Raw genomic sequence first — 14,011 nt, forward strand, 5'->3', positions numbered from 1 at the left:
ATTGACCCACCTATTCTGTGGTTTAAAGTTGAAGTACAATTAGAGGTACTGTTAGAAGTGGTAGAAAATAGAAATTGCTATGTTGTACTCTTGGGAGTTATTATGGAAAAGCCACCAGTGTTTTCCTGTTGTCTGAAATATTTTCAAATTGTGTACATGTTTGATGACCATTCTTAGCTGTGAGTTTTAGCTTATTCCCTAGTGTCTTTATTTGAACTCCAGGAATTTACTACCCCTGTGCGTGTGTTTTTGTGTGTATGTGTATTTGTTCAAGTTTCTGTGGTAGTCTATATTGCAGAAGAGATTATGAAACAATCTCTATGTTATGTCAAAACAGTAAGTGTGGTATAGAAGGAAAATCTCACTACAGTTGTTTCCGTGTGTTCCTTGATCATTTTTCTTAGTTGTTTCTTTAACAGAGTAAATATTAAATATGGTCATACGAGTAGTTTTCTGATCCTGCAATGATGAAACACTTATTAGGAATCTACTGTGCATTGTATAATGGAGGATTTCAAAAGAATGGCTAATCAAAGTTTGTAGTATAGTTGTAGAGTATATAAATGTGTCATGGCAGTTAGCTTAAGGCCAGAAATTGGTTAAATGTTCTGTTAAAGGGGGTTAGAAAAATCTGTGAGCATATAAATGAAGGACAAAGAACTCTACTGTAGTAATGTTGACACAGACCGTTTTCTCAGTATGGCTTTTCAGGTTTGTCTTCACTTAATAAAATACAAGAAAAATTGCATAAACAAGAATATGTTATATGCCCTAGAAGAACTTTATATTTTCTAAAAGCCTATTGTGAAGTTCTTTGTCAGTTTCACGCCCTTATTTATTTAGAGTGTTTGTGTGTGTGTGTGTATAAATATTAAAATGTAAGCTTACTTAAAGAGAGGTGCAAAATTCTTTGGAATGACGTTTGTTAAATACGGATCATTCAGGTTCTGGAGAGTCCTGCTGAGGAGGAATGGTTATGGTGGGGTTGTGTAGGGGCGTCCATTCTGAGCTATGTCCATTGAAACATTTAACTAAGGAAAATCTGTTCTACTTTGCTAGGGAAGTAAGCAGAATGGGATATAGGAGATAGTGATAAATAAAGATTGATTGAGGAGAGAAGTAAGATGAGGAAATTGGGGAAAAAGCAAAGGTGACAGTGGGTGCTTGTGATATTAGCCTTTTTACAAATGCTTCAAATCACAGCTGTGTCCCTTCAGAACAGCAGTTCAACAAAACAGGTTTATTTGCATTTTAATGTCATATCATAGGTAGCTTTTCCTTTATGATGCTATGTGAGAAAGAAGGAATAGAAAAGGTTTATTTAATAGATTAAATTTATTCACATAGTTTATTATAGCAGTATAAATTTGTGCTTTCAGAATTCTTTAGATCTTTTAATTTGGTAAGCCCAGCCATGTGAGATGAACTGATAGAAGCCCTCATATTTGAAAAGTGGCAAAAAATAATGTACAGATTTGTTTGCTCTGAGCACAAGAAGAATTTCTATATTAATTGTTAGCATCTTTGGATATGGTTCCTGGACCAAAGATATTTAACGTATCAAAGATGGGAAAGGCCTTCAAAATGTTCAAGATGCTGTTTACGTAGCATTTTTCCATGTAAGTGAATTTTTTAAAACCTGAAGCACCAAAACATTTTGCATGAACTATTTAGTATAGGAAGCTTTTAAGAGACTTTTTTTTCTTATCTTCTTAATATAGGTAACAATTTGAATAGTGTAAGTAACATAATTTAATCCTGGTGGCCCAGTGTCATAATTACAAACATCAGGTATTCTTTTGCACTGAAGTTAATTGTTACCTATGGCAGTAGATTGCAAGAGTTTTTAGACCTTGGTCAACTTAAGCAGAGTGTGAGTTTCCACTGCCCATCTACTGTACATTTTTCCACTTACTGTGAAAAAATTTACTGATAATAGTATAGTGTCATTACTGTACTAACAAATGGTAGTAGTGGGGGTAGGGCTGGGTGGAGTATAATATGCATGTGTATTTTTGCAATAAGGGTAAGAATGATTGATATTTGACCCCAGTATATGTATAATAGTCTAAATTAGAGACCAAAATACATAATAATTACAAGTAACTCACCATGAGCTATATTGATTGTCTTGATAAACTAGATTACCAGCAATAAGAACAGTTGAAAACCATGACCAATTTAAGGCAACACTGATGATGATGTATTGATAAAGTATGCCTCCATAAAATTGCAGGAATTTACACTATATTTGCGTGTGCTCGGTGGTAGTGTTGCTTTGTTGTTATGAATGGCAGCTATAATTAGAATACTGATTTGGAGTCCACATAAGCTGTAATAATGTGCTATGATACCAAAATATAGTAGTTCTTAGTAACTCACCTAGTAGATGACAAGTGTCCCTTAGTCTAACATAAAAATCAAAGCCAGTAACATTACATATTCTTTACTTCTTGAGAAATGAGGAAAGAACTTGGGTTTTTGGATTGGTTTCTTGCACACCAGGAGAATTGTTGCATGCACCCCAGAGTATGCTTCTATAATCACTGACTCAGGAGTGCCTAAGATGTTGGTTTATATTTTTGAGTTACGTATCTCCATCTTAGTTGCTTCTTCTGAGTTCTTACACCACTCTTCTTGCTGCTGTAAATGTGCCCTGTGCAGACTTTTAGTATCACAGTTTCTCCAGACTCCCTCATTCCCGTCTATTCCATTCACCCTAGCTGTGTTTTTCCTGTTACTTCTAATCTATTATGGATGGAAAAACAGGATAAATTAAAGTTGTTTTGAACTACTCTAGAGTTAGCAAGTTGATTCTTAATAAAGATTCTTAGTATAAGAGATGGATTTGTTTGTGTTTCTGTGACAGCAGTTTCAGACACACTCAAGCATTTTTTTCTTCTGGATTCTTGATGTTGTTTCAAAAAATGGAAGTTGCTGAATAATGACGCCTCTGAGTATGTGTGTGTGGGGGTTATTAACTAAATCTAGGGTTTTAGTTTCCTAAATTATAATCAGGGGAATAAAATACTAACCTGCAAGTACATTAATAGTAAAATATATTCAAGGGGACAGCTTTTCAGTGGAACTAAAGATGTTCTTTTTGTTATATCTGTATATAGTTTACTAGATTTCACTGTAGATTTTATTATATTATCTTCCAAAAGATGTTGGCAGAAGTTTTTTTTTTAATTTTGAAGTATAATTTATATATAGTGGCCCAGAGTTTTACACTGATTCCTCCTCTATCTGTAGCCTGATCTTGTATACTTTTTTGTTAAACTACTGTTTTTTAAAAATAAGGACTTAAAGCCTGGTATATGCAGGTGTGTGCAGGTCAAATTTATTGGATCTGGTGCAAATAAATACAGAGTTTTGTTAATTTCCACAGGTTATATTTGAATATTCATACTCATATATTTGAGTTTTCCTTGGATATACATCAACCTAGCTAATATTAAGAGTCTGTTTTTGTGTGTGGTGAAGTGTGTCTGCTAAAGTTGTGTTTTGTTTTGTTTTGTTTTTTTTAATAGGATCCCATGGTCCATTATTACCTTTACCAAGTCGTTACAGAATGGGTTCTCGAGATACACCTGAGCTTGTTGCCTATCCGTTACCGCAGGCATCTTCCTCTTACATGCATGGAGGAAATCCCTCTGGTTCAGTTGTAATGGTTAGTGGATTACATCAACTAAAAATGAATTGTTCAAGAGTCTTCAACCTATTCTGCTTATATGGAAATATTGAAAAGGTGAGTTTCATTTAAAAAAATTATTATTATTTTTAAGTTTCATTTTATATTAGCTTCTTTTGCTAGGATATGTAGTAGGAAAATCTGAAAAGGCTGCAAATATGTGTGTCTTCTCATATTTAGGAACTGCAAGTTCTTTCAGTAGTGATCCACATAAGCTAAAAATTCATTAGGTAGGAATTCTAGAAATTGTTTTTTGTAGGTAAGTGATCAGAATAGGATGTTGGTACTAAAAATATTTTTTAAATTACTAAGATAAGTAGAAGTCCAAAACAGCAAGTAGTTTAATCAAGTACTAGCATATTATAGACATAAAGCCTGTATATTTTTTAATCATTTCAAAGATATTCTAACATTTAACATGTTGAACTATGGAATTTTGAAAAAGCAGTTACTTTCTTGGAGCTAGGTATACATAAACATGTCTCAGAGTTTGGCCATAGCTATGAATTTTAGGAGAGTTCTAGATTCATGTATTTGCCTCCCAAATACTAGAGTTCTAGTATCTTCTGAGGAACAACATACTTTAACCTCAATCAGTATTTGAAGTTGATCCACTTTGATAGAATGTGTCCAAAACTTTCTGTCTGGAGGCTTACACTCAAAACGTAGCAAAACATTTAAATTTCACACATTTTGAAGATCTTTAAAATTGTAACTTTATTTTCACCAGATAACTCTGTGGTTTCCCCAGATCTGTGATGTTTTATTTTTTTATTTATTATTTTTTTCAAAGAGGTCTTTATTTTATTTTTGGCTGCGTTGGGTCTTCGTTGCTGCACACGGGCTTTCTCTAGTTGCAGTGAGCGGGGTCTACTCTTCCTGTGTGGTGTGTGGGCTTCTCATTGCAGTGGCTTCTCTTGTTGCAGAGCACGGGCTCTAGGCGTGTGGGCTTCGGTAGTTGTGGTGCACGGGCTCAGTATTTGTGGCTCACAGGCTCTAGAACGCAGGCTCAGTAGTTGTGGCACACGGGCTTAGTTGCTCTGCAGCATGTGGGATCTTCCTAGACCAGGGCTCAAGCCCGTGTCCCCTGCATTGGCAGGCGGAATCTTAACCACTGCGCCACCAGGGAAGTCCTGTTCAATGTGTTATTAATGTTAGTGGTACTTAATAGCTATTTAGGGATTTTCCAAGGTGTAGGCACTATGCTGAAAGATAGTCATACTTTATTCCATCTAACCCTTACAGCATTATATACTAAAATTGGAATAATATAAGAGGATAAGTATGGCTCTGTCAAAGATGTCATGAAAACTTGTGAAGTATTGCCTATTTTTTAAACTGCCCCTTCCTTGCCTAAGCCTTCTTACTGGCAGTGCTATCCCAAGGCCATCTTGTGTTATTTCTTATATAGTATCTTGTTTATTGCTTAAAGCAATAAACAGCACTCTGAATAGTTGGTAATTATTATTTACTTTAAAATTTCTGACCTACCTACTGGAATATAAGCTTTAAGAAGACTATGGGGCTTCCCTGGTGATGCAGTGGTTGAGAATCTCCCTGCCAATGCAGGGGACACGGGTTCGAGCCCTGGTCTGGGAAGATCCCACATGCCGTGGAGCAACTAGGTCCGTGAGCCACAACTACTGAGCCTGCGCGTCTGGAGCCTGTGCTCCGCAACAAGAGAGGCCGCGATAGTGAGCGGCCCGTGCACCGCGATGAAGAGTGGCCCCCGCTTGCCACAACTAGAGAAAGCCCTCGCACAGAAACGAAGACCCAACACAGCCAAAAATAAATAAATAAATAAATAAATAAAATTAAAAAAAAAAAAAAAGACTATGTCTATTATGTTTGCCATTAAATCCCCAGTACTTAGCACAGTATGTTTATTAGAACATGTTAGGCACTTAATAAATACTTATTGAATGAATAAATATTGATGAGTCCTGCCAAATGTTATCATTATCTCCATTTTAAAAGGAAGTCTGTGGCTCAAAGAAGTGAAGTAAATTGCCCCAAATCACACAATTAATAAACAGCAGAGTCAGGGCAAGGCTATGCTCTTCTTTAGTGTGTGTGCTGTACAATAGACTTGTAGTCTTGCTTTTAAACTTCATTGAATTTTTTTTTTAATTAATTAATTTATTTATTTTTGGCTGCGTTGGGTCTTCGTTGCTGCACGCAGGCTTTCTCTAGTTGCGGCGAGCGGGGGCTACTCTTCGTTGCGGTGTGTGGGCTTCTCATTGCGGTGGCTTCTCTTGTTGCGGAGCACGGGCTCTAGGCTCACGGGCTTCAGTAGTTGTGGCTCGCGGGCTCTAGAGCGCAGACTCAGTAGTTGTGGCGCACGGGCTTAGTTGCTCCACGGCATGTGGGATGTTCCCGGACCAGGGCTCGAGCCCGTGTCCCCTGCATTGCCAGGCGGATTCTTAACCACTGCGCCACCAGGGAAGCCCCACTTCATTGAATTTTGATAAGAATGTCTAATAACAGAGCAGAATAAAGTTAAGATTCCAAGTGATCTTCTTTATTTGACATCAACCACTTATAGTACCTTTTAGAAATTCTGTTACCGTGAAAGGGAATTAAATGTTCACCTTTTTGGGATTTTGTATTTACAGGTAAAATTTATGAAGACCATTCCTGGCACAGCACTGGTAGAAATGGGTGATGAGTATGCTGTAGAAAGAGCTGTCACACATCTTAACAATGTCAAATTATTTGGGAAAAGACTTAACGTTTGGTAATTATTTATCTTAAGTGGTAAATTTTTAAAATATGTATCCTTTTTATTAGAGACATTAATTTCCATTTCAGAATATCTGAAACTAGCAGCTATAGTGATGTCATTTTAGACACTTAGGGTCGTATAATTTAGATTTTCCATATTACTTATACCTAGTTTTAGTTTTGTGGTCATAAAATAACATGTTAAAATGAGCAAGTTTTTTTTATTAAAGTTTTCTAATACGAAAATATATTCAATAGATTTTTCTTTCTCAGTGATGTCTAAACTAAGAGTGATTATAACTCAAACTAAATTTAAATATTAGTAAATATTGAAACTGTAAATTGCTACATATGCCTTTTTTGTTAAGATTGATATAGGCCTATATGTTAACATTTTGAGACTGCCTACTTGCTGCTTTTTATCTAACAAAGGTATGTTCTGTACCTCTTTCCTTTCCGATCTTTAGTGTGTCTAAACAACATTCAGTTGTTCCAAGTCAAATATTTGAGCTGGAGGATGGTACAAGTAGCTACAAGGATTTTGCAATGAGCAAAAATAATCGCTTTACAAGTGCTGGCCAAGCATCTAAGAATATAATCCAGCCACCCTCGTGTGTGCTGCATTATTATAATGTTCCATTGTGTGTCACAGAAGAGACCTTCACAAAGGTAGGCACTGGAATACAAATTGTGTAGAATGTTCCTGTTTCCTATTTTAAAATATATCATGTTTTAGCATCATTTTAAAGTCTTGCTCTGTTCATCTTCTGCTTTTGATATTATTGGTATTGTTACTTATTTGGTACTTAATATAGTACATCCTTTGACCATTACACTTTTCTGGCCTCCATCCTTCACTGGTCTCTTTGTTGTTTTGTGGCTCATTCGTTTTGAGAGTTGGAATTAGAATGAGGTACCCTTAGTCCTGCATTCAGAAAGTTCTTTTACCATGTCCTTAGATCTCACCCATAACAAAATTTTATATATCCGTGCATTTTCCCCTAACTGTAGGAAATGCTTCAGAAAAGAATTGATTTTTCTGGAACACTACTCCCTACCTTAGGTACTCGATAAACCCTGGTCAGCTTTGAGAATATATATTTCAGTTACAAATCTTGTTTTTATTGTACAACACTAAAATTATATACATAGTTTATAGGATATCACTATTTTAATTGATTTTCTCATGCACCTTGTTAATCTAAAAACATATTTGATTTAATTCAATCATGCCATACTCAAAACTTAAAATGCTACCATAAAGTTTACTTTCTGGGGGGAAAAAAGGGTAGGAATCTTATTTTGGCTGTATTTTTAATGGAGTTTTACATCTCTTTGACAGTTGTGTAATGACCATGAAGTTCTTACATTCATCAAATATAAAGTGTTTGATGCAAAACGTAAGTGCACATTTTCTCTTTTTAAGTTTCCTGGTTAATTTGATGATAAGCAAATAACAACTGGATTTGTGTTTCTTTGTTTTGTTTTAGCTTCTGCCAAAACACTTTCTGGGCTGTTAGAATGGGAATGCAAAACTGATGCAGTAGAAGCCCTCACAGCACTAAATCACTACCAGATAAGAGTTCCAAGTAAGTAAAATCGTGTCATAATTATTCAATGGGAGTTACCATCAGAAACATTGTTGATAATTTAAAAGTAATATTTATTGGTTGTTTTTTAATACAGAGAAGTTCGAATTTTAAAAAGGCATATAAATCCCACAGCCCTCATAATTCTTATATAAGTTACCTATTGCTGTGTAACAAATTATTGCAATATTTAGCAGCTTAAAACAGCAAAACATTTATTATCTTACTGTTTCTGAGGATCAGTAATCTGTGTACAGTTTCGCTGGGTAGTTCTGGCTGGTAGTTCAGCCTCTCACGAGGCTGCCTGCCGTCAGCTATAATCTGCGGTCATTTCAAGTCTTATGACTGGGGGCTGGAAAATCCACTTCCACGCTCACTCATGTGGTTCTTTGTAGGGACAGTAAGCCACATTGGCCATTTCATGGTAGCTCTTTTCTTTCCAAATGAGTGATTCAAGAAAGATGAAAGCAAAAGGCCAACGAAACAAAAGCCACAGTGTCTTTCATAACCTAATACCGGAAGTAACATACCATCACTTATGCTGTAATCTTGTGGTCACACTGACCAACCATGGTCCGGTGTAGGAGGCAGGGAACATTGGGGCCATCTTGGAGGCTGACTTCCATAATTCCTGTTGATCTTTTTAGAAGAAAGTGATAAATATATATGGTTAAAAAACTCAAACAGTACATACTGGTACAAATGAAAGTTAAAGCTTTCTATAACCTCTAACCTTTCTGTCTTTTTCCTTTTATTCCTCCTCCCCAATGTATATATCTACATTTTAAAAACTTACACAAAATGGTTCTTCTATACATACTATTGTGTACCTTGCTGTTTTCACTTAATATATCTTGGAGCTGTTTCTCTGTCAGCAAGTGCAAAGCTACCCTGTTTTTTTTTTCCCCACAGAGTAGCTATTTTTAGTAGAGATGTACCACAGTTTATTCAATTTATCCACTTCCCCACTGATGAACACTGGTTGTTCCCAATTGTGTTTTTCTATTAGTGCAGTAAACATCCTTATAGTTGCACGTTTTGTGTTTGTAGGGCAGTTGCCTCATAGTGGAGAGCATAAAGTTTTATATTTTGGTAAATGTTGCTAGATTGCCCTTTAAAAAGGTTACACAACTTTACCACCTGTGGTATATGAAAATGCCAACTGCCCAACACTCTTACCAACACCGAGTGTTGTCAGACTTTCAATTTTAGCAATATGATAGATGAAAAATGGTATTCCACATTAATTTGTGTCAAATGAAACTGTCACTCTCTTTGTTTATTCTCTCTATAATGGTAAATGGCCTCTTTTTTACAGTGCAAAGAACACTCAAGTATTTAACTTTTGAAGTTTGTGCTGTGTAATTTACTTTGATCTTGCATCTAAAGAGCGTTGAAACTTTATTTTTCTAAATGATAGGAGAAAAATTATTATTAATTTTATTAGGTGTGATGATGAATGATTGTGGAGGGGGAAGAAATGAATGCACACTGAAGGATTTATGGGTGGAATAACATATCTAGGATTTGCTTTAAAATATTCCAGCCCCTCAAGAGTGTGTGGAGAGTAGGTGGATGAAGTAATAAGACTGCCAAATGTTGACAATTATTGAAGCTATGTGGATGTTTATTATACTGATCCATATATTCTTTTTATGTTTGAAAATTTTCTTAGTAAAAAGTTAAAAAATAAGTAGGAATACCTCTTTTCATTTCACCTTTATTCACAAAAGTAAATTTTAAATAGTGAGTCACGCTTAATTTTTGATGGAAAATTTTAAAAGACTTTATATGCATATTTGAGATATATTCAAAATAGTGTATGAATTGTAAACTCCTTGGAAACAGGTACAATTATTTCTTTTTTTATCCTCTGCATGTCTTGCAAATATTTGTTGATGTATATGCTTTTTCTTTTATAGGAATTTTTTTTTCCTTAAGGAGTGATAACTTTTAATACTAAAATTCTGGTACATTAAGATACCAGAATTATTTCTGCCTGTTCTGAAAAGTTAAAGAGGAATGTGTAAAATGGAAGTATTTTTGTGGATTATACCTTTTTTTTTTTTTTTTTTTTTTTTTTTTAGCAATTTTAAAATTCATGTGCCCTGTTGATGATCAGAGATTTAATACTTGCTCTCCTGGAACTTTTTCAGCTCATTGATATCTTCTTATACATTCCAGTCTTATACCATTTCCCAAGCTATATTTGAATTAACTTTTATAGAGTAATTACCATTGGTAATATTTTCTGCAAAGTAGTTTTGCTGATGGACTTAGATAAGCCTGATCCTGATACTATTTATCTGTAATGACTAATTCACTAAAAAAAATTACGGGAGCCGCCTATGTGTCAAATAATGTTTAGAACAATAGGAATGTAAAAATGGACAAAGTTCCGGCCTTCATGGAGCTTACCTGCTAGTAGGTATGAACGAAAGTAATCTTGCCCTTCCCTTACATAAAAATTTTCCTTCTTCCAATACTATAAAAAGGTGAAATATTGGGTCGGTTAAAAAGTTCATTCGGGTTTTTCTGTAAGATGTTACAGAAAAACCCGAATGAACTTTTTGGCCAACCCAATAATTTACTCTGCTAACTCAAGGTAATCATGAAAGTTTAAGGGAACTATTAACTTTGTTTTTTAATTTTTACAGATGGTTCCAATCCCTATACATTGAAGCTTTGCTTTTCTACATCATCCCATTTATAAGAAGAGAAGAGCATGTTAGAATTTATGTTTACCTTTATTACAACTTCAAAGCTACACTTCATTTTAAAAAAGAACTAAAATGGTTCATCTAATGTTGCCTTGCTTACTTTGATTCAATATCCTGTTCTGTAATAAATATTTTGCCTTGAGTAAATTTGTTGTAAACTTAAATATTGAATTGCTTTCATTTTAAATAGAATATCATAATGTAGACTATCTACAGCTTTCTTGTAGATTACACAAATATATGATTTCTAATCTTATTTTTCTTCCACAGTGAAAATATATTTGCATTCTTAATGCTAATTATCTGCAAGTATTTTTCCATTGTGTATGAGATTAATGCAGGTGAAAGTATTGCATTTTAATATTATAGAATTCCAATTATATGTTTAGATGTTTAAGTATGTTGCAGTTATTCGTATTAAACATAACTTGTATTTATTAAGTATTTTAATCAAGTTTGAGAATAACATTGCATATATGAAATTTTAAGTACTACAGATTTAGCTGATTTTATATTTCTGAAAGGCTAACAGACATATGGATACACTTGTACAATATGCACTCAAACTTATTTAAACTGGTATTTTTTTTTTTAGGTCATTGTCCATTTGTATTGACATGCCTCTGTTTCTAGTTACAGTTTGGAGATTTTATAAAGTTACAACAATGAGTTAATGTGTTCATCTTCATTTGTTGCATGTGACTTGATCTTGAAAACACACCTGGTATTTGGCATTGAAATTTTAATAGAAGTTATGATTAACAGTTCCTCTTCTAGGTAATCTGAGGTCCATTGATGCGCTTTAGGGAGTCTGTGAACTCCCTAAAATTGTATGTAGAATTTTGGGTACTTGCATTTTTATTTTTTACTCTTAAATCCATCAGTAATATATGTATTTTTCTACATGGTACAAGGTATAAGGATCTAATTTTATTTTTATTCCAAACAGATAGCTATTTGTTTCAATACCATTTATTAAACATTCTTTCTCCCACTGGATCTGCTTTTTTTTTTTTTTTTTGCCCTTTTTGGGAAAACAACATAACGCATACCTAGGCAAGTAAGATATAAGGACTAAGCATCGTATGAGAGACTATACTGTAACACACATGTTATCAGGTTCACAGCTTTTTAGTAATAGAAAACTGATCTAGCTATTTTATTTTCATCTTTAAAAGAAGGGAGAATATGTTTTATCTACCTAGAGTAACTGTGAAGTCTATAGTTGGCAATAGCAGTTTTGTGATCCTTAGAGTTTTAAACAAATTTGTATATAGAAGTTTCACTTAGATCTTTTGAAAAAGCTTTATTTTGAATTTTAACAAAATTCAAAAAAAAGCAGTTTGCCTTAATCCTTTTAGAAATGATGCAGGGGTTTAAAAAAATTTTAAGAGCTATTGAATAGAAAGTTTAGATGGAAATTAAACACACACGTTAACATTTATTTCTCATTGAATTTTGACAGCAGTGGACCAATGTCCCTTTAGCCCTCTAGATCTAGAAAATCTTAAATTCAATCTAGAAGCATTTTAGACCCTTATCATGGAACCCAGTAAGTTACGCCAAAGGTAACCTGTGAATGAACTATAAATGTATGATACTGGGCTGTGTACCTAAGTTTACCTGACTTTACAATAAATGAAGCTTTTTTCCCTCTTCTATAAGTACTTTTCTACATTTGTTGCAAAATTGGTATGTCTTAATTTTAAAAGGTAACTTGTGAGTTTATGCAATAGTTGTCTCCTTCCTTTGCCCTTCTCTGAAAATTAAGGTGGATGTCAGTGTTATAGATTATTTTGTGCCTAAAATTTTAGGAGACAAACCTGTGGATGGTGACAGGGCTTACTTAATTTATATTTGCTTTAAGTAGTATTGACTTTTAGATATAAATTCTATCTTAATGCTTTCTCCCCACCAAAGTGACAAGTAAATTCTTCAGGTGTAAGTGAGTTGGTAGGTTGGGCCTTGCTGATTTATGCACTGATGTGTCAGTCCTACTCTGTTGCTGTCAGTAATGTCTTTGACAGTTTACTTGGGTATCGCCACTGTTTTTAATCTTTTACTTTTTAAAAATAATTAATTAATTTTACTTTTTGGCTGCATATTGGGTCTTTGTTGCTGGGCATGGGCTTTCTCTAGTTACGGCGAGCGGTGTGCGGGCTTCTCGTTGCGGTGGCTTCTCTTGTTGCGGAGCACGGGCTCTAGGCGTGTGGGCTTCAGTAGTTGTGGCTCGTGGGCTCTAGAGCGCAGGCTCAGTAGTTGTGGCTCATGGGCTCTAGAGTGCAGGCTCAGTAGTTGTGGCGCACAGGCTCAGTTGCTCTGCGGCATGTGGGATCTTCCCGTACCACGGCTCGAACCTGTGTCCCCTGCACTGGCAGGCAGATTCTTAACCACTGGGCCACCAGGGAAGCCCAAGGGTATCACCACTGTAATGGAGTTTGCTTTGGCAACACCAGCAACATTCTTCCCTTTGTTATCTTTCTGCTTTTAAGAGAACATTAAAGATTAGGTCTTATAGCTGTAAAGAAATAGTAGTTTTGAATTTATTTTTTTAATACTGAAATTCGATTCCATATCCAAATCCCATGAATTATTTGATAATAAATCTACAGAAGTGATTTACGGAATATAAGCTGCCTTTTAAAATTCCTACTTTCCTGCAGAGGGTATTACCCTACCAAATAAAAAATATTTGCAGTTGCAGCTGACATGAGACTTAGCAGCAGCTTAGTGATTTGATTATCTAAACAGTATGTTTTCTAGGACTGAACTGAGAGATGAGGACAAGAATGACTAAATGGGGTCAGTTATGTTTCATGTTTTCTTTACATTGCTATCTGGAGGAATAGATAGGTTGCTAGGTAAATGCTTCTTAGTAGTTATCAGTGATATTCTCTTTCTAGAATAAAGAAATTTTGAGTGCAGAACATTCTTCCATAGTTAGGAATCTAAAGCACAAGATTTGCTTTACTTAAAAAGTTCAGGTGACAAAGGTCCTTGTACGAAAGGTAACTTACAGTAACCTTTCTGTCTCCATATGGCTGTCTGGCTCAAGAGACTTTCAGTCCATTTGAGGGGCCATGTAAAGAGAGCCTTCTTATTCATAGTACTGCTGGTTGGGCTCATAGAGTTAAGCCTTAAGAAAACAATGCCATTTGATGAAATGAAAATGTAGGGTTCATAGGTTCTGTCTCTCAGCATGTTTTATTCAGAGTTTTTTTTTTTTTTTTTTTTTTTACTATAATGATTTCCAGTGTCAACCAAAAAGTAAGTGAGTGTGCAGA

At 34.9% G+C, this 14,011-nt stretch overlaps 1 protein-coding gene across 3 annotated transcripts in view; it reads left to right on the forward strand.

The window, feature by feature from the left end:
- Positions 1-12,383, forward strand: part of HNRNPLL (heterogeneous nuclear ribonucleoprotein L like) — a 36,854-nt gene extending 24,471 nt beyond the window's left edge. For all 3 annotated transcript variants that reach the window (XM_082427770.1, XM_082427769.1, XM_082427768.1), the window contains 6 exons: positions 3,534-3,751; positions 6,310-6,431; positions 6,886-7,087; positions 7,761-7,818; positions 7,909-8,007; positions 10,665-12,383. In XM_082427770.1, coding sequence (XP_082283896.1) covers positions 3,534-3,751; positions 6,310-6,431; positions 6,886-7,087; positions 7,761-7,818; positions 7,909-8,007; positions 10,665-10,720 — 755 coding nt within the window. In that variant the 3' untranslated portion in view covers positions 10,721-12,383. The remainder of the gene's footprint in view (positions 1-3,533; positions 3,752-6,309; positions 6,432-6,885; positions 7,088-7,760; positions 7,819-7,908; positions 8,008-10,664) is intronic.
- The last annotated feature ends 1,628 nt before the right edge of the window (positions 12,384-14,011 follow it).

This window comes from Balaenoptera physalus (assembly GCF_965194825.1).
Source record: "Balaenoptera physalus genome assembly, chromosome: 15".
Taxonomy (NCBI): domain Eukaryota; kingdom Metazoa; phylum Chordata; class Mammalia; order Artiodactyla; family Balaenopteridae; genus Balaenoptera; species Balaenoptera physalus.